General features: G+C 56.8%; 1 protein-coding gene across 2 annotated transcripts; it reads left to right on the top strand.

The window, feature by feature from the left end:
• The first annotated feature begins 531 nt into the window (after positions 1-531).
• On the top strand, positions 532-18717 carry TNFRSF13C (TNF receptor superfamily member 13C). Of its 2 annotated transcripts, XM_032996896.2 has the most exons (4): positions 532-616; positions 13200-13395; positions 13899-14096; positions 15742-18717. In XM_032996896.2, exons 2-4 carry the CDS (start codon positions 13251-13253, stop codon positions 16062-16064), a joined length of 666 nt encoding a protein of 221 aa, XP_032852787.1. In that variant the 5' UTR covers positions 532-616; positions 13200-13250; the 3' UTR covers positions 16065-18717. The 2 variants fall into 2 exon arrangements, with proteins under 2 accessions (XP_032852787.1, XP_042649350.1); XM_042793416.1 differs by lacking the exon at positions 532-616 and having other exon boundaries at positions 13160-13395; positions 13902-14096.
• The last annotated feature ends 4626 nt before the right edge of the window (positions 18718-23343 follow it).

Raw genomic sequence — 23343 nt, 5'->3', positions numbered from 1 at the left:
TCTGTGTGTGCTGTTTCGCTTAGCTTGTTTCTGACATCTGTCTGAGGAGGAAAAAGCAGAAAGCAGCACTGCAGGCTTAATCAGCTGTGAGTGTTGGCAGTCCTTGCAAAGACAGCTCAGCAAGGCACAAAGCCTGTATCCTTGCTCAGAGGACACACAAATCCTAGCTCCAGTTGTATTGTTGCAGGCAAGGGAGGGCTAGGTTGTTTGTCAGTTGGAACAAAAGGAGCTAAACCATTCAGCTGTGTTATGGTGCCCAAAAGGGCTGGACTCTGGCTAAAACCCAAGGGAGAAAGACGTGCAAACTCATGGCCGTTTAAGAAGGACTGGATGCTTAATGGGCATGCCCTACTTTCAGCTAGCTTTGTGATCCTGAAAATACTAGCCAGGACTTTGCCATCAGAGAGGGGGCAATCGTGCTGAGAAACAAGTTTCTCTGTTGGTTATGCTGTCTCAGCCTCGCTCTCGCTTTGGGTCCCTCAAAATAAATGAGACCATGGTTTAGAATAGACTGGTTTCGATTTGCTCTTGAAGTGCAGGTGCAGTAGGGGGGAGGGAAGGAAAGGCTGCGGCATTAAATGAGCCACTCTTCCGTGTCCTCCACAACTGCTGTAAGGTAAGGAGACTCTTCCATCTCCTAGGTTGCTCTCCAGTTGCCTCTAATAACTACTGAACTTGGGTAAAATCCCTTCAGCCTCAAGAGTAATTTTGCTGTTCTTTCTTAACTGGTGAAAATGAAACTTGCTTTGATTCACCCAAAATGCTTTGTAGCAACCCACAGGTGCTACTGTCCATTCCTGCAACTTCAAACATAGGGTTTTTTTTTCCACTACAATGTTTCAGATGTGTTTCTTTCCTTCCACTACTTTCAAAGAAGAAAGATGCTGTTTGTACTTCCTACAGGTGGCTGAATCCCAGCTGGTACAAAATAAAATCTAGTTCCTTAAGAGCAAAATCTTGCTTTACCTTAGGGCAAATATTTTTCTTACTCTTAGGAAAAAGTCTTTACCAGAACTGGCAGGGGAAGTGAAGCATATCTAACAATATGACACTGTCTCAGGTCCATCATGTTTTACAACCGAAAGTAGTTGGGACACGTCTAAAGCTACAGCTTCAACTATGTATATATCTCTAGGAACTATCAGCTATTTGTTTAGACAGGCCATAACACTGCCCCTACCAGAGAAGACAAGGCAGCTGACAGTATCTTTCATCTGGATGGAGTAGCCAGGGCCAAGGTTTGATAGTGGTCTTGTGAAAGTAGTACTTGGATTGGGATCAGAAGCACGGAAGGCCTGAAGCTGAATTAAGGCTAGTGACTCAGGTTCTGTTGTGTTCAAACATCATGAAAGAGCTTGCCAAGCTGGCTGAAATCTAAACGAACAGAAATATTTTGGAGTTACTTGCTTTTTCATCCTCTCTCTGTTTCTTCAGTTCCCTATCCCTGCTGAGATTTACAAAGAGAAATCCCCCTCTCTTGTAAAAGTACCCGTGAGCATTGCTGGTTTGACTTTCAGTTTGTGGATGTGTTTTTGTTTGTCGGCTATGTCAGTGAAATTAGTATAAAAGCAGTTTAATTAGTATAGAAGTATAGAAGACCTTGTACCAGTTGTACTGGTGTAAGCTTCCATCATGCTGTGCTTTTTTTCTTTTTTTTTTTGGTGGGTGGAACAGAATGAGGCTGTAATAGGCCCTCTTCTGCTATGGCAGGTTAACCCACAGGGTTTTGCCTTCAGTCCAGTCACTTGAAGATTTTGGTATCCTCAGCCTGCTAGCAGAGCTGCTTGTGGGGGTGCTTTGTGAGAGATTTCAGCACAAGTCAGCTTGGTTGGCATTACCTGGTGGGATTAGAGCTCTCTGCTAGCCCAGGTTTTCCAGGGGAAGGGATTTTTCTGCTGGTTTTGCCACACCAGCAGTTAAATCAGACCAGCTTTTAAGCATGATAAGACATGATATGCTTGGTCTACAATAACAGGAGAGAAAAATCTGTGTACTGATATGGTGCCTATAGTAAAAGATCTCTCTGTCCTGGAACAAAGATCAGAGATAAATCCAGCCCTGGGGATTTATCTGTCCCTCCAAACCTTGAAACTGGTGGTAAAGGTTTAGATTCAAGGCCACCTCTAATGTTTGCTTTGGGGACTGGTTAAAACTACATGTCTCTGCTTGCCAAGACCTGTAGGTGGAAGGGGCTGGCTGGGTTAGGTCAGCAGTGGTGCTCAGCAGCTGTGGTCACGCTGTAAGAGCTACTTGGTGGCTCTCATCATGACCACTGTCCACAGCAGCAGTGGACAAGAAGGGACTCCTGCTCTGCTGCCTGGAGCTGACCTGCAGAGCTGTGCCAGACATACCTGCTCTGCTGGCAAACGCAAGGGAGATGCTTTCTCCTGTGGGGTTTTTAACTTGCCTTGATTTTGCAGGAGCACTGGGCTTTGCTCTGGCTGGATTCCAGCTGCTTTGTCTCTATTCAGCTGGCCCAGATCCCCTGGCAGTCTCCTCTGCACGCTGAGTGTTCTCCACTTCCCACCCCAAGCTGGTGTGCAGTGTTGCTGTGGGCTGCTGAACAACTGCCACTTTCCATTCAGTGACCAGCTGTCCTTCACTGGTGGGGAAAAGTGATTTATATGCAAGAGAAAGCAATAGCTGGCACAGCCCAGAGCTGGGAGCCAGAAACACTGGGCTCGTTTTGCTTATGTGGCTGATTTCTTGCGTGACCCTGAGCATGTGTGTTAAAATACCCTGTGCCTCGCTTGCTCTGCTTCTACAGCAGGAGTTGCCTCCGCTGGAGAGGTGTGATGAGGGCAAATTGATTTTGTTTTGGGATCACAAATCAGGAATCGGGTGGAAACATTCAGAAGAAACATTGAGTTTGATGAGAATTTTTTTTTTTTTTTTTTTTTTTTTTTTTTACCTAAGTTCTGGGGGAGGAGGCTTTAGTGGGACCTGCCTGCTGGGCATCTCCTGAGATGAGCCGCGTTTTGTGCTGCTGACCAGCCCGACTCAGCAGCAGGCAGGGAGGCTGCCTGAAACTGGGCTGCAATCCTCCTCATGAGGCGTTGCAGCATGGCTGGGTTTTGGTGCGAACTGGAACAAAACCACCCTCTGAAACGTTGAAATTCCCTGGACAGTTCAGTTATCCTTGAATTGGCCAGCGGGAGAAATCAAAGCCTTCGGATCTCTTCCTCACTGTTAAATATTAATACGGCACGGCAACGCGAGGCAGGACGGCATCCCCTTGGGTCGGCTCTGCGCAGGAGGGGCCGTCTTGGCTGCGAAGAGCCGGTGCGGGCGAGAGCTCGGGCCTAGGGGACTTGGGAGCGATGGGAGTTGCTCGGAATCCTTGTCAGCTGAGTCGCATCGGGCTCCCAGCCTGTGCTGGACCAAGTTTCCTTTGCCACGGGCTCCTTCTGCGGGAGCTGACACGTCCCACGATGCCGACCTCCCTCGCCCTCCTCGAGCTCGCCCCCGTGGTGGGGGTGTTCTGCGAGGAGGCAGGGAAGGTGCTGGGCCTGTCGTCCCCCCCCCCCCCCCCGCCCCGCCGCCTCCTTTGCCGAGGGAAGTCAGCGGTGTGTGAAAGGGAGCCCGTGTTTTACATACGCGCAGGCTGCATCCCTGCTGCCGGCCCAGGTGCAGCTGCGGGCTGGGCACGAGAGCCCCCGGGACTCTGCGCATCACAGGAAGGAGCGGCAAGCTGGGGTGAGGACAAAAACAAAGAGAGAAGCCACGGCCCATTGGGAAGCCTGGCCCTGACGTGGAGGGGCTGCTCTGTCCTCCGGACTGTGCCACCCTCTCTGCCCTACAGCAAGCTGTGCCGCGGCCAGCTGAATCACCCGTGCTGCAGAGCGGTCTGCATGCAGGAGTGAGGCAGAGGCACGCTGGTGAGCACTTGGAAAGACCTAAAAGGCCCAGCTAGCGCTAAACACCCTCAGGAGGTATCCCGTGTTTTCTGGCAGCATGGAGTATTTTCCTTTCCTGCCTTCCCGTGGAAGGCCTCTGGTCCCACTGTGTGCCCATCCTGCAGCGACAGGGTGATGACACCATGCCAGCTATGTCGTCACAGCACTCCAGTTGGTGAAACACCTCAGGTGTTTGCTGAAGGTCAGCAGTCCTTGAGGCACTACTGCTGTCTGTGCTGGTCAGCTCAGAGCTCTCCTGAACCTCGGTGCTGGCTGCTCTCCTAGGTTTGACGGCAGCGTTGGCATCGCCCCAGCATGAACATTCTTTTTTTTTTTTTTTTTTTTCCCCTCACTGCTATGGTTCCTTTGCTTGCTCTTCCAGAGATGACAGATGTGAAGCCAGGGCTGCGTTTGACTCGGCTCGGTACGTAACAACCTGTGGCTCGTGCTGCAGCGGAGCACCTCTCTTCAAAGCAATGTGCCAGCATCAACTAATTAGTCCTCATTCCCCCGTGGAACTGAGGGGTGACTCAGTGCCTCGTGCTGTTACACCAAGCAGCAGAGAATCAAAGGCATTGGAGCTGGGGAAGCCCGGGGATAGCTCAGTGTCTCTCTGTGCCCACACACTGGGCACCTCTAAAAGCTCAGCCTTGCATACCTGTCTACGGCTCCTTTTTAGCCATGCAGAGGGCTAAAAGCTCTGCTACCTCAGAGACAGGGCTGGAGCTGCCTTCACCTTGCTCTGCAGGGAGTATTTTTACTTCCTGGTGTTCCCTTTTGATCTTTTCTGTCCTGTTGCTCCTTTGTTATAACCCGACTTGGCCACCCTGAACAAATTCTCCTTCCTTTTCTCACCTACAGGTCCTTAACGCCTCCTCAGCATCCCTGCCTGGTTGTGCTGAGCAGCAGGCGTGGGTGTCCGGGTGAAAGGCAAGGGTAGAGAGCCACAGGCACTGCAGAAATAGAGCTGCAGTGGTGGTGCACGTCCCCACTTGGGCTTCACGACCCCCAGCGAGCTGCACAGCAGGCTGTGCCGGCTCCGCGGCCCTGAAGAAGTGCAAACAAACCCGAGCACCCGGCCTTGGGCTGCCCTGGCCTCCGCCGTGCCGCCGCGCGAGCTGCTCCCGGGGAAGGGAAGGGGAGTTGCTTTGTGCACAGATGTTGCATAATACTGACCTAGTTCGAACACAAGTTTGCAGGCTGGGAGGTGTTTGCCCGGCCCGTGAGGGAGAGAAAACCCCTCTGGGGTGAGGGCTGCCGCTCTGCATCCTCTGCTCTGTGTTATGAAGGTGATGGAATGTGAAGCGTGTGCTTTCTCCAAAAGCTGGCTCTTCCCTCTTGCCCAGGCTGCACGTGGAGCATCACCTACGCGAGTCCCCTCTGCGTGTGCATGAACTGTGGTTTGGCTGAGCTCAGCCACTGCATGGGACTAATATGTAGTGATGGTGTCCTATAAATTATATAGTCGGTATGTTCGCCATCTGCTCTGCACTGAAAGCTGAGTGTGATTGAGACCTTCCCCCCTCCCCAAGGCTTGACTCTCTTTGCCAAGCTTGAAATGTGTGTGGATCTCCCATAAGTGTTTCTGATTGAATCAGGTAAAGAGGAAATTTTTTAAGCAGGCTGCAATGTTCCCTGCACCCGAAGTGAGAGCTGAAGCATAGGCCAGCATCCTATTACGAGGCTATGACTAAAAAGCGAGTCTGATTTCATGCTAATTAGGTTCTAAAGGGAGTGAATCTTGATTGCAGTGGCCATATCAAAGAATCAAAATAGTAATGCAAAAAGCAAAGGAAACCCCAGAGTGATTCATACGAGAAGGGGAAATAAAGACAGTCATGGAGGAAGAAGGAGGTTGAGGGGAACTGAACTGCTCTGCTGGCCAAAAGCAGAGGGGATTTGAATCAGATTATCCTCATTAGATGTCTCTTTAAAGCAACATCAAGCCAAATGAATGGTCCGGGGGAGAGCTTGCAGGCATGGTGGCTGTGGTTATCACCAGGGATATATAGTCCTAGTTATCTAGCTTAAAAGCGAGGATTATTAGGGGTTATAAAGCTGTATCTGCCCTCAGTCTCTAACGTGCATTTTTAGGTTGGGTGACGGGAGACTCTGTGTTGTTGCACAGTCCCTCAGAAGCCTGCCTGCATCCTCTGGTGGTCCAGCCCTCTGTGGTGCTGCGAGTGCAGCGTGGAAGGGGAAGGCAAGTGTGAGCCAGGGAGCTATGCTGGCCAGGAGATGTTCCCTGGGGGTGGACGGGCAGCCTTCCCGGTGGCCTGTGGCAGAGGGCAGGCTCTCCCCTATGGATGCTCTCACTGAGGTGGGAAATGGGGCAAGGGATCTTGGAGGGGGGACCGTACCCACCTGTCTTAGCAGTATCATCCACCCCCCACGGCATCTCCTTTCCTGGGGCAGCCTGTACAACTCATCCTTTTTCCAGCCAAAGTGTTCGAGGCCAAAAAGGTTCAGGGGTTAGTGGGGCTGTTACAGAGGGAGCCCCCGTGAGCTGTGGGGAGGACCATCCCTTTGAAAGGGATTTGATGGGCTTTGAGCCCATCATCCTCCCCTTCCACTCCTTCCCCAAGCAATGCATCGCTCCCATGTTGCTTCTCTGGTCTTTGGCAGGATGGCCGAGGCATCGTGCCCAGATGCCAGCCAGGAGAGGAGGGGCACGGGCCAAATCTGCCTGTCAGCTCTCTCCTACATTGCATCCTTAATGCGGCCGTGGAAATTCATAACGTTATTCTGCCTTCACGCCTGTGCAAATGAAATCACTCCGGCCTTTTGACACCAGGCTGGTACCTAAAGGTCCGTGAGAAGCTGGAGAACCGTGTGGAGGTACTGGCAAGGGTGGCGATGCCATCGCAGACTAACGAAACGCAGCCCAGTGCTTCAGCTGGAGAAGGAGGAGAGGGGAGGCTGCCAGCCGACGGCGCGGCGATGCCGAGCTCGCTGCCGGAGCCGGCCGGCCGGCCGCAGGGCTCGCTCCAGCTCAGGGGAAACGCGCTTCCTTGCGTCTCATCCTGGACTGGGGCTTTGCTCATGTCCAAGCACGTGCTGCTCATTTCTCCTGCAGCACTGCGGTCCCTCTCAATGCTGCGGGGCTGAAACCAGCTTGGGTTTGGCATCTGACCGGCCAAGCAGCCTACAGGCGAAATCCTTGTCCTCCCTCGGCTCAGCCGCTCACGGGGCATCATCCGGCGGCGACAAACGGAAAAGCTGGAGCTCCCCAGAGGCAGAGGTGAAGGGAGGCTGGCCTTGCACCTCCTGCCCCTGCCTGTGCCTGGGGTGGTGGGAGGCTGCAGGCAGCATCCTCCCTACTGGCAAGGAAAATGAGTTGGACACAAAAGCCAGCTCAGGGAGCCATTTCTGGGGCAGTGGTTAGTACTGGAAACCACACAGACTCCTGTACCCTTAACTCCCACTTAGGCTGTTGCAATCTGCAGGTGCCACAGGAGTTTGTTTTTTTTTTTGGGGGGGTGGGGCAGGTTGGTGCATTCTGTTCCCCATTTGAGCTCTGCTTTAAGTTATCCAGGCACACTGCTAGTTTTGAATGTCTCCATTAGGACGGCTTGCGCGGCCAATGTTGAGGAACACAACTGAGGAGCGTGGCTGTGGAGCGGCCGTGCTGGGGCTGGGCTGTCACAGGGAGCAGTGGGGTGTTGTTTGTGTAGGGGGAAGGGGGTTGGTTGTACAGCAAGCAGCAGAGTAAATTGCAAGAAAAGACTGCCCCAGATAAACATCACTTCTGTGGTGTAGTTGCTTGCAAGCACCCTCCTATTTTCTGAGGTTGCCTTCTTGTTCAGATGTGTTCACTAAACCATTCCTGTGCATGACCCAGAGTTGCAGCTCTCCTGCGAGCCGTTCATTATAACGAAGTGCTATGCAAAATGCAATCCGAGCTGCTTAGTTTAATTTCGACTTCCAGGCTGACTGAAGTGGTTTCCTGTCCCCTGCCACTGGAGCAAGCTGCAAAGAGTGGGGGCTCCACAGGCGACAGCCCCTCCCCTTCAGGGGGCTTTGATTTTGGCTCTGGAGTTGTCCGCTGGAGACCTCTGCGCCCCAGCGGTGGAGCTCCCCACAGCAAGTGCTGGGGAGGTTTTTGCCCCAGCGTACGCATGCCTGAACCAGCTGAACCCACCTGCTCGGAGGTTTGTAGCGTGGCAGCACATCGCTCTCAGCCTTTGGTTTCTGTTTCAGTGCTGGAGGTGCTGCCTGGCCCTGCCAGGGCATGTGAACCCTCCCTATAATCGGACGCAGGTGAAGCTGGGGGGTGCACTTTGCCTCCCCCCTCTCCCCAGGCACTCAAGGGGAACAGGGCAAGATCCCACCCATCCTCAGGGTGGGGATTGGGGCAGCATCCCTGCTGCAGGCAGAGCGGGCAGGGGGCTTTGCTCACCGTTTGCTTTCAGGGACGTCCAGGCAGAAGAGTGGGGATCAGCTAACGACGTGTCACTGGTGACATGGAGGGGCTTGTGAGAGCCCGGGCTGTGTCGTGGGACCCAAGCCTTGCTAAGAGAGTCCCACCGTGCTCTGCAGAGTGGCAAAAGCAGCCAGCACGCCGGCTGGAAACACCCCGCGCTTCCCCCTGCAACCGCCTGCTCCTGGCAGGGGAGGTCAAGGGCTCAGCACCCCCAGGGCTGGATCAGGGAGTGTGTGTGTGGGGGGGGTTCCCCCATGTCCTCCATGTTGCTGTGTCCCTCTTGGGCTCTCTGGAGCGGGGCAGGGGAATGGGCAAAGGGAGCTTGAGCCTGGGCAGTGCTGACCCACTGCTCTTTAACCCTGGAGGGGTCTTCAAAGAACAACCCACTGTAGAAGCCTAACTTGAGTGCTCAGCATCACACCTGGAGGGCTCCAAGTCCCCTTGCAGAGGGAGCCAAGGACACCTCCCTGTTTTTTCTTAGCCTCATGGACAAACACAGCTCCGGGGACTTGTAAACGAGGAGGGAGGAGACAAATGTCGTTCAGTAGAGCCGGTGCCACTGGGGCACTGCCCCACACCAAACTCCCCGTGCAGGTGGCTGAGCAGTGCCACAAAAACCCTTGGTAAGAAGCAGAGTACCTATAGAGGGGTCTGGGTTTCAGGGTGATGGTGAATCTCTTGAGGCTTTCGGTTTCCCACATTATTCCTAAAGTCTTCCCAGATTTTGTCCCTAAACCCCGCTGGCTTTGAGAAGACAGAGCAAAGCAGGGCTGGGCCATGCTGAGGCATCCTGGTGGATCCCGAGGAGGAAGTTTGTGCTGGAGCCACGAGAAACGAGCTCCTGAGAGCCACAGTGGGACCTTTCGGGAGGGAATGATTCCCACTAGCCAGCGCAGGGGTGGTGGGAAGGGGCACGAAGGTGAGGTGCCAAACATGCTTTGGGGGTTGGCTCCAGTCAAAGCCTTCCGGAGGCACCGTCTGGATGTGGGGCAGACGTTGGGCTGTGCCGAGGCATTCCCGGGGTGTGGGGTGCGTCCTGTGAGGGGTTTGTCCCGAGGTAACTAGGTCTGCTTGATAAACACCTCGTGGCTTCTCTGATCGACAAGCCTTTGGGTTTCCGGTGCGCACGAGCACAAGGTGAACTTTCGGTGGATATTTTCTGCTACGGGCGGTTCTGCAAGTGCGTGCGTGAGTCACTTCACCCACCCCTGACACGGGAGGAACTGCTCACATGAGTCCAGTCACTCATGTGTACATGAGTGCTCACAGGACACCGCTGACCCTCCGCACTCCCGGGTCACTGGTGCTGCCCTGTTCACCACAGAGATCCCAGCAGCAGACCTCAGCCAAAGCCAGCCCTCCCAGTGCGGGGTTGGAGCCGACAGTACTGGAAATCGAGCTCTCTGACTCCAGGATTAAGACATAATTTTAAAATAGCTCGTTTGATATCTTTGCTAGTTTATTTGTTTAATAAAAGCACTTAGTTAGCTGGAGTCCCAGGCTCCTGGGGCTTTAGTTTCTCTGCAGAGGAGATAAGAAAAGCGCATTTCCTTATCCAGTGAGTCATTTTTTCTGCTCTTTAATTATGCATTTGTGCAATTATCAAGCATATTCAGCTCTGAGATGCAAACAGTTCAAACTACTCACCAAGCTTTAACTTTTGCTGCTCCAAAAATGATCAACAGCCATTGCAAAGGGCGGAGGAGGCAAAGATGGAGGTGATGAAGAGGGGAACGGCTGGTGCTTGGATCTGGCTGGGCAGCCTGGGCTGCACTGGTGAGCAGACACATGTGCAAGTGCTGCTGGGGAAGTCAGCGGTGATTTTCTCCATGAGTAAGCGTTACCATGTGTGAAATCAAACATCGTTTTCTTGGCCCAGGAGGAAGCAGACAGACCAGGAAGGGAGCATGAAAGAGCTGTAGAGACGGATAAAGAAGACTTAGAAAATGGGAGGGAATAGGGTAAAATCAATTGCAGCAATGAGGCCGCAACATTCTTCCACGTAACAAGACCTGGGAGCACTTCATTTGCAGGAGGACATCACGGCTGCCGTCCCCGGGCTTCCTGACATGCATTTGCAGCTTCAGGTTTTCACTCCAGGTACTGAAACAGGAGCCATTGGCTCCTGAGCTCTATTGTAAACCTCACCCTCTGTGTTAAAAACACAAGTACCTCAGTTTGGGCTTTCCCCAGTGCATATATTTGACTGGAGGGGTCACAGAGTTAATCTGTAAGTGTGGTACTGCAGATGCCAGGACCCATTTCTCCCCACCCTGCATTAAGCCAAGGAGAGAGGCTACAGTGGGACCCATGGGAATAGGGACTGGGCGTCACCAAGAGATGACTAATGTTGGGGTAGCACAGTGAGGGGAGTTCAGGGAGGAGAGCGAGAGGGAGATGATGGAGGAGCACCCTCCTTTGGGAAAAGGAGACCAGCAGTTGGAAACACCCTGGGGCAAGAGGGACGGCAAAGCCTTTGGAACAGGGAGGTGTCGCAGGGGCAGGTATTCTGACAGAGCACTGGCTATTTTGTGGGGGACCTCTGCCTCCGTGCGCAGCTCCAGCCCCAGCAGCCCACACGGCAAGATGTTTTCTGCTCTTTAGTCCCTACCTTTACACTTCTGCCAGGGACAGTGAACACTCTGGGTGCCATCTCTTCCACACAGGGCTCTCCACTGTCAAGCTCAGATGTGGCCTGGAATGACCCTCAGCTCCTCTGACCCCTGAGCCCTCCCTGCTGTGCCTTTCTGACCCCCTGGAGATGCTCCCGGTGCACCCTGCCCCTGGATGCATGCCCCTCCTGCTCCCACGCTTGCACCACAGCCCTGCTCCTCACCTGGGGCACGCGAGAGGCGGGGAGCTGGGTGAGGTGGGAGATGGAGGGATGTCCTCCCCTGGCAGGTTCCTGCGCAGGGGCGAGCGCAGCCTGTTCAGCGCAAGCATCGAGGCAGAGGGTGCTGAGCTGGCCGTGCCGCTCATGGCTTCGGCGTTCGGGGTTGCGTGGAGAGAGGGAAGTGCTTGGCATGGCCCCGCTCACTCGAGGAGTTTTGGTTTGACTGAGATGGAGGGGGAATAAGTGAGTCACGGGCGCAGGAATGGAGGCCGGGCTCTCGCAGCTCCTCAGAGGAGCCTGCAGCCCCCCCCGGCTGGGCATGGCCATCCCCACGGGCTCGGTGCAGCCGGGCAGGGCGCTCCCCGGCAGCCAGGTACGTGTGCACGTGTGAGAGGGGCGAAGGAGCGAGTGGCTGGGCACGCCGGCTGGAAAGGGAAGTGAAATCGCAGCAGGCGTGGAACCGGAGGGCAGCAACCGGTTTTGGTCGGGACTTTCACTCACCCAGAGCCCCGCAGCACCCGGCGGGGAGGGCTGAAACGTGCTGGGGCCGCTTCGGTGCTGCCCTGGTGCAGCCCACCTCTGAGGATGCTGCTGGCAGGGAGGGAGAGGTGGCTGGGGTGGCGGGAGGGCCCTGCCGTGGGGCAGCTCCTGCCCTGTGGGCCGTGGGGTGCTGGAGAGCTGTGCTTGGGCTGAGACCCAGCGGCGGGGAGCTGCTGCCTGCCTCCCACCGGGGCTTCAAGGGGTGGGGTGCGGAGGCTGCGGGCTCATCTTGCCCAAAAGTCACCGGAGAGGGGCAGGTACCAAGCCTTCTGGCCTGTCTCAGAGAAGCGTCGTTGCCCAGTGGGGACACCTGGTACTCTGTCACCTTGAGCCAGAGCGTCCTTTGGCTTTTCTCCTCCTCTCCTCCCAGCCTCTGTTCAGGACAGCGAGTGGCAGAGACCTCACTAGAAAGAACCCAGAGGCTGTAGCTGCTGCAAGGATGGGACCCCGGCAGTAAAGCCCCGTTAGGGCTCTCCTGGCCAGGGCAGGTCTTCTGCGCTGCTTCCTTCAGCTGAGAGCAAGACGAGCAACTGTGGCTGCTCCCTTTATTTCCTGTGGGGTGAAGAAAAAGAGGACATGGCTTTTGTTTGGTAGGGATGGAGAAGAGTCACCTGCAACACTGAAGTCCATCACTTACCCACTTCAGATCTCAAGCATTGGGCTTTGACATGTGGATACCAGTGGCAGGACCTTTCTACTGCTCCTGACCAGGAGCACCTAAGACCGTTAGGGGTTTATTTAGTCCTTTCCAAGGGTATGGGGACCAGACTTGCTTGGTGTGACCTGCTGTGCCCATGCCCTGGGCAGTTGCTGAGCAGAGCCAGATCTGAACCCTGGAGAATGAGACGTAGTGCCAAGGAGCTGGGAGGGTCCTTGCCACAGGTCTAGGTCTGGGATGGAGAGAGGAAGGTGGTGGAGAGCACTACCTTTAGTAGGGATGGAGAACACACACCAGTTGGCCTGCCTACACAGCAATCACTGACAGGCTGTGTCCTCGGGGCAGTGGGAGCTTTTAAAAGGGGAAACCTTGGTGTCCCTGCACTCTTTTCTCCTCCGGTCCTTTTCTGCATTTTCCATCCCAGCCGGATCCGTGGCCCTGGGATGTGTTCTTGTAAAGATCTGGGCACAGGAAAACCTCCTGTAGGCGCCGGAGGATGCCGAGGGGGCTTTTCACCAGCAGGTGAGGGCGGGTGCGGGCTGGGGGCGTTGTACAGGTGGGCTGGGGAAGGGTGAGGTCTGAGGAGGTGACACCGTTGGACTGGGGCACCATGCTGCGGGGCATGGGGTTGCTGCGTGGCTGGGGCATGCCAGGGACTGCAGGGATTTTGCAAGTGTATTTTCAAGGAGCGGGGTAGCTTGAAGGCGCGTTGCAAGGGCAGGCAGGGGTAGGGCTTGGGCTCTCGCTCTCCTCCTCCCCCGGTGAAGATCCGCCCCAGGGCAAGCGCAGCGATCACGGTCCCCAAGGGACACGACGCAGCTTGACAGACTGTATCTCCCTCTGCCACAGGCCCCGGGGCGCTGCGATTTCACACTCCGGCGGCCCCTCTGCCGCCACGCCATGCGGGAGCCGGGCTCTCACTCCCGTTCCACCATGTCCTCGTCAGGAAAAGCCGCCGCCGCCTCCTCCTGCCTCTCCCCTCAGTGCTTCGACCTCCTGACCAAGTCCTGCGTCAAGTGCTCCGACTTGTTCAAGGACAACACAAGTAAGGGGACGAGGGCGGCCGGGGACTGAGCTCCCCGCGGCTGGGCGGTGGTGGGACAAGGGGGCTGGGGACACCCTGGGGGTGGCAGGTGAAGAGGACTTTCTCCTGCCGATGGAGGTGGAGGTGGTGACGGAGGATGGAGCTCTGCCTTCACCTGGAGGAGGAGAAAGGAAGAGAGCGGCCAGTTCCAGTGAGGGGAACACGGTGTGGGTCGAAGGGAAGATGATCCAGCCTGGCGCAGGGGTCACAGCCTGCCTCAGGGGTGACCATGGGAAGAGCGGGACACCCTCATCTCCCACCAGCCAGGAACAGCAGCGGGTGGGACGAGGGTCCCACCAGGCAGGGGGGTGGTTCGTTGCGGGTGGTGGGTGGGTAGCGGTGAACTGCTCCCCTTCCCCACCACCGCCGTCCCAAGGCCAGCTGGAGGGGTGGGTAACGCCGCTGCCCTGCGTCCCTCGCCCCAGCTCTCCCCCTCCTGACACTGCCCGTGTCTCGCCCCGCAGCAGAGCCTGCCCGTGTGGCACCCACCTCCGCCCTGGCGCCCACCCTCCCCTCGGTGGACCTGCCCAGAACCCTCCTGATCTTTGGGATCCCGGCAGCGGTGGGGCTCATCCTGGCCCTGGCTGCCTTCTGGGGGTTCCTGGCCTTCAAGGTGGGGAAGCGGAGGAGGAAGAGGAAGGCGGCGGACGAGGAGGCCAAAGGTAGGGGACCTTTCGCTCTCCCTGTCACAGCACCCCGAGGACTCTGGGGCAGAAGGGATCACTTACCGCCGGCTCCCCTGAGGCACATCCCTGTCGAGGCCAGCTCCTCCACCTCGACACGGGCAATATGGACACCCCAGGGCATTTGGTAGAAGCTGAGCGGCCCCCCCCGAGTGATGTTGTCCCATGTACCCTGGGAACCCACGCCTGCATTTGACTGCCTGCTGAACCATCCCTCCTTTCGCTGGGTGTCCCCATGTCCTTCGCTTGCTTAAAGCACCTGCTGGCATCATCCCTTCTCCACAGGGAACGCATACAGAGCGCTGGTGAGGATCTTCTCCCTCTTCCCCGGGAGCTGAAGGGCCATGGATGGAGTGGGGGCTGCGGGAAGTGGTGGACAGCTGGGGATGGCTCCAGAGTGAGCCTCTCCCTGGGGCGCTGCAAATGGGGATCCCATGTTGACCACCCAGTTTGCTCTTCCCTCTTGGGATGCCCAGCACCCTCCAACACGCACCCCAAAGAGCCCAACGGTGTCAGGGCCAGACCCATCGGCAGGACACCGAAGCATCACACAGGGTCATCCCCGAAGGCATCAAAAATAGGGCTGGAGGGGTAAGGGACGAGAGTGAGCCTTTCCTGGTGGGGTGTTTCCAGCGGGATGAGGCCACAGTGCCCCGTGATGGCCCATCTTGTTGGGGCATCAGTCAGGGGCTGGTTGGCCATTTCGTCCCCTGGGGACCCCCACCCCAGTGCTGACTCAACCCTGGCCACTCTTCTCAGAAACAGCCTCGCCTGACTTCACCCCTCCCCATCCCTGGGCAGGGGGTATGGCTCCATGGGACCCCCAAGAAGGGCCACCCTGCGGTTTGCTGGCATCCACCACCTCCCCACTTCCCAGGTGGGTGCCCTTGGGAGGCAGTGGGGCCAGGGGCAGCCCATCCTCACACCCCAGCTTGCCCGCACGCCGCTGACAGTGCCAGCCGGGTGACTCAGACCAGAGGGGACATTACCTGGGGCCTTTCCGCTAAACCGAGTGTGGCTGTGACAGCCCATGACGCACACGCCTGGGAAAAACACCAAGAACAAAAGAGGAGGGAAAAATCCAGTGGCAAGAGAGGTCTGGCCATGATGGAGAGTGTCGGAAGCACCCCTCAGCTGCTCCCCTGCCACATGCCCTGGTCCCTGTCCCACCCTGTTCCTCCATGCAGCACCTGGGCAAGCCCACCGCTGCAGCACTGGATGCGTGGAAAGTCGCAGGAGGCTTGGGGCCAGCGGCATGCGTCTGTGTTCGAAGCGTGTAAACAAGTCTATTTTTAAGTGGGAGGAGGTCGAGGAGGGCGAGCCACCAAGGGCTGGGCTGCTCTGCTGCCGGCAGAGTTTGGTGAGAGGGCTCAAAGTGCAAGTGCAAGTTTCTGCCTTTCCCTATTGTTTTTTTTTTTTTTTTGGGGGGGGGGGGGGGCGGGAAACATCAGTTGTAAGCAGGAGGAGTTCTGCAGCAGGAGCGGTGTGGGGGGGACCTTGCAGGCTCCTCCTACTCCAGCTCCATCTTCCTGTCCCTGTATCCCCAGGGATGGGACCCTGCCCCTGGGACCTGCCTGGCACCGCTTTGTGAGCCCTGTAACCCCCTTTTCTTGCCCCCTCTCAGCAAACATGGATGCCGCCAGCCCCCTGCCCAGCCTGGGCTGCCAGGACCCTGCCATGCCGGAGGGAGATGCCACCTTGGCTCTGACCCCATGCCCACATCTCAATGGAGGCCTGAAGATGCCAGGGCAGCCAGGGAAAGCCGGGGCAAAGCGGAGGCCGTGCTGCCGGGGTGATGCCGACGGCGACATCATCCTGCTCTCCAGCGTGTACCCCCGGCACGAGGAGTGCAACCACGGCTTCCCACTGCCCGCCACCGAGCTGGGGGCCACAGCCCTGGTCACCACCAAAACCACCCAGAAATGTGCCGGAGAGGAGAGAGCCTGAGGGCAGGGGGAACGGGACTGGAGCACTCCAGCTGCTCCCTGTGGATGCCCAGAGCCCATCCCCAGGGCGGGCAAAGCCTTAGGACCGGGTTTTGCCTCGAGCAAGATCAGCCTTCTAAGATGACTGCCCTTTTCCACTTTTCCATTTGTATTGAGTCCTAATTTACTCCTGTAAGTGCTGGAGGGAGCCAAAGCAGATCACGCCGAGTTATGCTGAACTGAGGACAGTTGTCATGGCCGTTACCATTGGGAGGAGGCAGAGGAGACGCGGCTGGTGAGGACAGAGAGTGGCGGGGGCTGCTGTGCCATTTGCGAGGCTGCCATTGTGCCAAGACAGGTCTGCTGCTGGATGGGCAATTCCTGGGAACGTGGGGCTGGAATAGCAGAAAGGGCAGGGGAAAGGAGGATGGAGAGGGAAGCAGGGAGTTACATTAGGACCAAATCTGCTGCTCGTAGCTCAATTTTTGCTACTGACCTCAATAAAAGGAGGCTTGGGACCACACAGAGCAAGGCACATCCAGCAGCACCTTCTCAATTCACAGTCCTGACTTTGCATGCCGTAATATCCAGGTCTCTCCTCCCTCTGGGCACTCTCATGTGGTGTCAGGCATCCACTGGCACTGATGGGAATCCCCTCCGCAGCCAGCTACCCCAGGGGTGGGAAACAAGTTCATCTTCCCAAGCAGGGAGCGAGGGAGGGGAGAGGGGTTAAAAATCTGTCTTTGCTCTGACCTACAATCACCAAAGTTGGGGGGACCAGGGGCAAGTAATGGAGACTGATGGGCTAGAAGAGCTCCGTGAGCTTATCTTTATGGCACCAGACAGCCATCACTTCAGCTCACTGTGGCTGCAGAAATACTGTGTGTCACTTGGGATGGATGTTTCCATGCCGTGCAAAACCAGGCAGGGAGTGATGCGAGCGTAGGCGGGATGACTTAATTTATGTGAGTGTCTTCAAGGCTTTGCCTGCGTGCCAGAGCTGGCTGGCATTACTGGTCCAAGGCACTTCTTAGATGGTCTTGTTCACCTGCCTGCAAGTGGCTTTACTGTACAGGAAGGGCTCTGCTTCAGAAACAAAGTCATTAGTGCAGGATTGCTCTTCCCCAGTAATTACAGCAGCTGATTCCCCTGGCTGAACAGAGCCAGGACAATGGGTTGGATGAGAAACCCTGCTGGTCCTGGAGGGGGTGATTATGCAATTAGAAGTGTCTTGGGGTGGTCACGGAAGAGCTATTTGCATGAAGCACCATGTGGGTGGCAGCCTGGCCTGCACCTCCTCTGGTGAGGTGGTTTTCTTGCCCGAGAGGCTTTGGGGAACTGAGCAGGGGTGGCCAATTAAGGTGTGGGGACACTGCTGCTAAGTGCCAATGGGCGACTGAGGGCCACAGCTCATGGCAGGGCTGCCCGGTGGCACTGTACAGAGGGGATGTCCCTTTGATGACAGGAAGGTGACTCCCTGCCCAAGCCTGAGCTCTTTTCTGGGGCTGCAGGACCAGATGCTGTTGCTTAAGGGTGACCTTCCCACTTCTCCCCTGCCCATGGCAATGGAGCCAGGCTCACGGCATCCGTCCCTTAAGGGTAACCACAGGCACTGCCACAGGTGACAAGGTCCAAATTCCTCACCACGACTCCTCTCCCAGATCTAAACGTGCTGGTGGAGGTGAGCCTTCATCTGGCTGAGGCTCCACATCACCCAGGATGGGACGGGTCCCCATCTCAGCCTCGGGGCTGAGGATGGTGGAGGGGCTGGTCCACATGCCCAGTGACTGTCCTGTGGAGCTCCAGGAGCCCGTGGCTCACTGGCAGGAGCTGTGGAGGCTCCAGCACTGGCCTCCCAGTTACCCGCAGCAGCCGTGCTGCTCCTTGCAGGAGGGATAGCCCTGCTGCATGAACCAGGCATCTCCTCATCCCCGTGCCCCACACTCAGCCCTGTGAAGTGACTTCGAGCAAACTTTGTGCCTCTGGAGTGGGAAAATGAGCCAAAGCCAAGTCGGGAGACTTTTTGGCCCTGGAAGAAGGACTGCTCGTGGGAGACAGCAACCTGCTTCGTGGGAGACAGCAGCCTGCTTCATGGGAGACAGGGGCGAGAGGGAAATGGAGAAGGACTGTCAGGAGCATCTTCCACTTCCCACCCAGTGATCACCACAGCTCAGTCCTGCAGATACCTCAGCCCTGCCCACCCCGACCAACGTGGCAATTTGAAAAAGAAACTCCCATACAAATAACATAGACAAAGCCCCTCTTTCTGCTCAGGTAAGGACTTCTGCTCTCATTTCTGCTAGAGCTTCAGCCAGGTGTCTCCTCTGTGAGACTCCACCAGCATCTGCAGTTCACAGAAGCAGCATTTTGATCCACATTGGATTCCTCAGCTAGCAAATGCCCATCGGATCCCCTCTCTGTGATGGCATTGGGGGCGTCTTCCCCCTCATCCTGCCTGCCTGCCTGCCAGCCATGGTGGGGCATTGCTCCCCTCCTGCCTGGCCTGCTCCCTGCCTGGGCCTGGGAGGGATTTGCAACCCCCTCTGTGCGTGCTTCTCCATCCTTATGTACAGGGCAGGGGGCTGGCTGTCTGTCTTGTCTGCATGGAGAGCAGAGGGAATGGACATTTAAAATATGGTTGTAAAAATTAAAGAATAAAATCAACCTGTTGCTAATGCATGCTCAGAGGTATGGATGGGGAGGCACCTTCTCGATCCCCATTCCCCTGGCTTCAGGGGTCTCCAGCAAGGCAGTTCCAGGGGTGCAGCAGGACCTTGAGCTGGAGAAGCTCCCCCTGCACCGGCTTCACCAGCGCATCCCCTGCACATGGCCATCTGCACGGCCAGGGACCAGCTTGGCCACCTCCATCCCCACCGTGGCCACCCCAGGAACTGGCTGACAGGACGAGGAGCAGTGGCAAGTGGTTTGGGGGGGGGTTGGGGGGTGTTGCCCGTCTTTGACTTTCCACAGCAGTTTCTCACTTCCCCCTGCGAGGCAGGAGCTGTGCTTCCTCCTCGGCCCAGTGCCCGCCCTGCTGCCCGCACGACTACCTAGGAAGGCTGGTGAAGCCAGACTTCACCTGGCCGCAGGGGTGTGGGGTTTTGGTGAGAGCCAGGGGACAGTCTGAGGAAATCCCAGTCTGGGGCTAAAACCTTCCTTGCTGCAAAATCACCTCGGGAGTATCCCTAACCACTACAACCTCGCCAGCCCCACTGTGATGGCGGTCACGGGGGTATCAGAGCTCCCGCAAGTCCCGCTGATGGGCAGTGCTGGTAGTACAGGATGGAAGCCTTGGTGTCCCTAGGGATGGGGGTGGTTTTCATCCCTGTTCCTAAAGGTGGAAGCCAGCTGGCCAACAGAGCGTGATGGCACAGGGATGGAGGCACCAAGGCTGAAGGTCTCCTGTAGCCACCAGTCCTGGCTGCCAAACCCTCCCCAATCCCACAGGCTCCCTAGCCTCCAAGGTGCTTGGCTTTCTTCCACCGGCCTCTCTGCCCGGGCCCTTCTCCCTTCACTTTCTCCTCTCTTCCCCCATTGCTGGTTCACCCACCAGTTTAGTCTCCTAACAGTTCACCCACAGGCCCAGCTACTTCAGCCCAAAGCACCCCCACACACCCCTGCAGACCCGTCTTGCCCCTCCACGGGCTTTCTGTGGGTGCTGGACCTCAACAGCAGGCAGGGCAGGGCAGGGTAGGGTGGGCACCATTTTATCCCATGCACAAAGCAATACTCTAACGGCCAACGTCTAACAGGGACTGCCCGTCTCTGGGTACTGCCTCCGATCCCCCCACTTGCTGCAAGAAGACCGGGGCCACCCCGTCACCCACTTGCGGGTCAGGGACCTCCTCCCACCCCACAGGAGCCTTCCCCACCACCCGCTTCCCAGCGCCAGTCACTGCAGAGGGACGCGTGGGAGACCCTGCAAGCCCCCAGGGGACACCCGTGGGTGGCTGTGGGTGACAAGGAGAGTCCATCAGGCCCAGGACGCCCGCCACGAGGTGGCACTGACACCGCACGCTGGCCTGCATGGCTGCAGCGCCGCAGGGGAGCTGCGCGGGAAGGCGAATGCCCAAATGCAGCAAAGGGAGTCGGGGAGGGCCGGGCAGGCTGGTGGCCAGCCCCACTTTGGCCAGACGACTTTAGTGACAGCTGGGCCTGACTCCATCTGGCCGCACAGCCCATCGCCATGGCCTCTGGTGAGAAAAGGCTGCTGGTGGATCTGGTCGTGGGGCCCATCACCGCAGCCTCCTGGCTGCCCAGGGGAAAATGGTCACTGGTGGCTGGGCACCCGTGGGCAGAGCAGGCAACCAAAGGGCAAGCGGGATGCAGCGAGGTGCTGCTCCTTCGTCCAGCACCACCGAGCACCTCCACCATCACCCCACTCCCCGGAGCAGCCCATCTCCAGTGGTGTCAGGCCTCCCTAGGGACTCCCTGGGATTCAGACCTGCCAGCCAGCACCGCCCTTCCCCATCCCCTCCCGGTCAGCCTCTACCAAAAACCAAAATACTGTGCTACCCGCCAAGCTCCCCAGCTGGAAAAGGCCCCGGGCTGGGGAGAAGAGGCAGCCTGGTCTCCTGCATGAGGCTGTTGGGGGACCACAGCCTTCCTGATGCCGCTCATCAGCATCCCTCCCTAATCACTACCCACTGCCTAATGACAGTAATTAGGAAGAGCGAAGCTGCCTGGGGACTGGAAGCGCTGACAGAGTTGAGGGAGCCAGATGGTGTTCACACTTAAGGAAAGATTTAAAAAAAAAAAAAAACCAACCAAACCAAAACAACAAAAAAAAAAAACCACTCAGCTTCGATCAGCCTCTCTTTCCTTTGCTTAGTGTCAGGATCACTTTGGTCCGTGGGCACACCGGGGAGATGCTAAGATGTGGCACCGGCCAACTTCCCCACCCCGCCATCTCCAGGTGTTTTAGGGTTCCAGGGGAGCAGCGGGAGGGGGTACAGCGCCTGCCTGAGTGCCTGGCTTGGAGGGGGTTTCCTTGCTGCTTTTGTGCTCTCCCCCGGGGCCACCCCCGCTGCTCCCCGCTTTGCTGGCCGTGCTCAGCGAGCGGTTTCCCAGGGGGTTAAGAGAGGGGGACAGCCAAAAACCGCCTGAGGGGCTGCGGTGAGCAGGCAGCAGCTCCCCTGGCAGAAAGGGCTGGCCAAGGGACAGCCCCACACTTTCCCCGGGGCCACTGCCCCGGGGTTTGCAGGGGAGCACCCAAAACCTGACCTCAGGGTCCAAAGCGGTTGGGCAGGAACTGCCAGGCTCTCAGCTTCACCTCTCTGGAGAAACCCCACCCGCAGCCAAACCCCTGCAAACCCCTTCCCCGAGCCCCGGGAGATGCCACCTGCCTCCAGAGCCACCTGCCAGGCTGCAGGTGCACCCCGGGGCTGGGGTGGGGGGACACGGGGGGGTGTGAGGGAAACCCCCCTCCTGCCCCCGAAGGCTGCCCCGAATGCTGTCAGGGTGCCTGGGTCTTTGTCTGCCATCGCAGCCTGGGGATTCAGGGACAGGGACGTGCCAGGTGGGGAGGATGCTCAGCCTCATGGAAGAGGGTGCTCAGCCTCCTGCCATGGTGTCAGCCTGACCTTGCTCCAGGGGTGCTCCAAGAAGAGGCCCCAAGGCAGGCGTAAGGCAAAACCGCATGTCCCCTGGGATTCAGGGCGGGGTGGCTTACCCCCCCCCCCCCCCCCCCTTCCACAAGAAGTCAGGTCGTTTTAAACCCATTCTTCCTCCCGGTCCTAGCTTGAGATGGGGGGAGAGCCCCGCCAAGTGACACAAACCCTGTCTGACACCTGAAGTGATCAGCAGCGACAGGCAGCTTGCAGGGGGAGAGCCCCTGTCCAGGCGCTGCCGTGACAGGGATCAACACCCCCCCCCCCGCCGGGGACACCTCCGAGGGATGCAGGGCTCTCCTCCTGCCGGGAGGTTGGCTGCCCCATTGCACCGTTCCCAAAGGGCTGTGGAAGCGGACATGGGATGTGGAAGACCCCCAAAAGTGAGAGTCTACTTCTGAACCACACCCCACACCCCCCCCCCCCCCAAAAGGGATCAGCTGGGCAGCGAGGTGGCCAGTGCCAGAGCTGGAGCACGTGGCACAGCCCACCTTGCTACAAACACACGGTGCATCCTCCCCTCTTCCACCCACTTGATGTTACTTCCCCTTTTTTCCCCCTTTTTTCTGAGCACGGGGCTGTGCTGGGAGCCTGGGGTACAGCCAGAGGGGTGCGGAAGGAGGGGGGCCATTGGCAGCGGGGTGCTATGGGGGGGCCAGGCCCCATGTCCTTCACCCAGCAGCTCCGGTGTCGGCCAGCCACAGCTTGCCAGCTGCTGGCAGGAGCTATTCTGAGCCTGGATCGATGGGCGAGCGTCGGGGTTTGGGTGACAGCTCTGGGAGGCATGTTGGGAGGAGGGCTGCAATCAGGGAACAGCAGGTGGGATTTTTCAGGAGATTCCCCCATCCTTCCCCTCCGCTACCCTGCTGTCCTGAAAGGTTTCAATGATGCAGATGTCTTTCTCGTTTCCTTCCCTACGGGGGTTGCAGTCTGACTGGGTCCCGCTACCCAGATGCTGCTTCCTGATTTGAGAAGCACCAGCGTTTCACGGAGTGGCGAAACTCCGGGATGAAGGCACCTGCAGCCAAAAGCTGTGACCGAGACCAAGCAAAGGATGGCAATTTAAATAGGAGTTTATGGTGGGGGTGACATGCAAAAGAGCATCTTCCTTCTCAAAAAAAAAACCCTGAAATTCTTATTCTTTGCTGATGATGTTGATGATCATAATAATCATAATCATAATCACAACAACAGCAACAACAGCAACAACAATAACAATAGTAATAATAGTAATAATAGTAATAATAGTAATAATAGTAATAGTAATAGTAGTAGTAGTAGTAGTAGTAGTAGTAGTAGTAATAATAATAATAATAATAATAATAATAATAATAATAATAATAATAATAATAATAATAATAATAATAATAATAATATTTTTGCTAAGAATTTACAAAGCTGTTAATTCCTTCATGAAGTTAGGGTAATTTTAAGGCAGGTGCTTTAAATGCAGCGCTGGTAAATTTGGGTATCAGGCAAATTCAAATACTTGCATAATTTTTCTTTTTTTTTAATGCTGTTTTCTCTAGTTAAGAGGTTCGCCTTCTCTGTGAGTGTTCTCAGGGGCGAGACGCGGTGAGCATTGCCAGGGGTGTCCACCAAGGACCACAGCCCTCATGGAGGGGGCCCAGTGCCCTTCCCTGGAGCAGAGCAGGGGCAAAGGATGGGCACGGGAGGGATGTCCATGGCCGC

This window comes from Tyto alba, unplaced genomic scaffold (genome assembly GCF_018691265.1).
Source record: "Tyto alba isolate M040663 unplaced genomic scaffold, T.alba_DEE_v4.0 Super-Scaffold_2, whole genome shotgun sequence".
Taxonomy (NCBI): Eukaryota; Metazoa; Chordata; class Aves; order Strigiformes; family Tytonidae; genus Tyto; species Tyto alba.
This window is presented reverse-complemented; position numbering and strand designations above follow the sequence as displayed.

Bases quoted from the DNA above. Each gene is read 5' to 3' on its own strand.
- TNFRSF13C (XM_032996896.2), top strand. From the start codon at position 13,251: ATGCGGGAGCCGGGCTCTCACTCCCGTTCCACCATGTCCTCGTCAGGA. The intron at 13,396-13,898 runs GTAAGGGGACGA...CTCGCCCCGCAG, and splicing joins CTTGTTCAAGGACAACACAA to CAGAGCCTGCCCGTGTGGCA. The intron at 14,097-15,741 runs GTAGGGGACCTT...GCCCCCTCTCAG, and splicing joins GGCGGACGAGGAGGCCAAAG to CAAACATGGATGCCGCCAGC.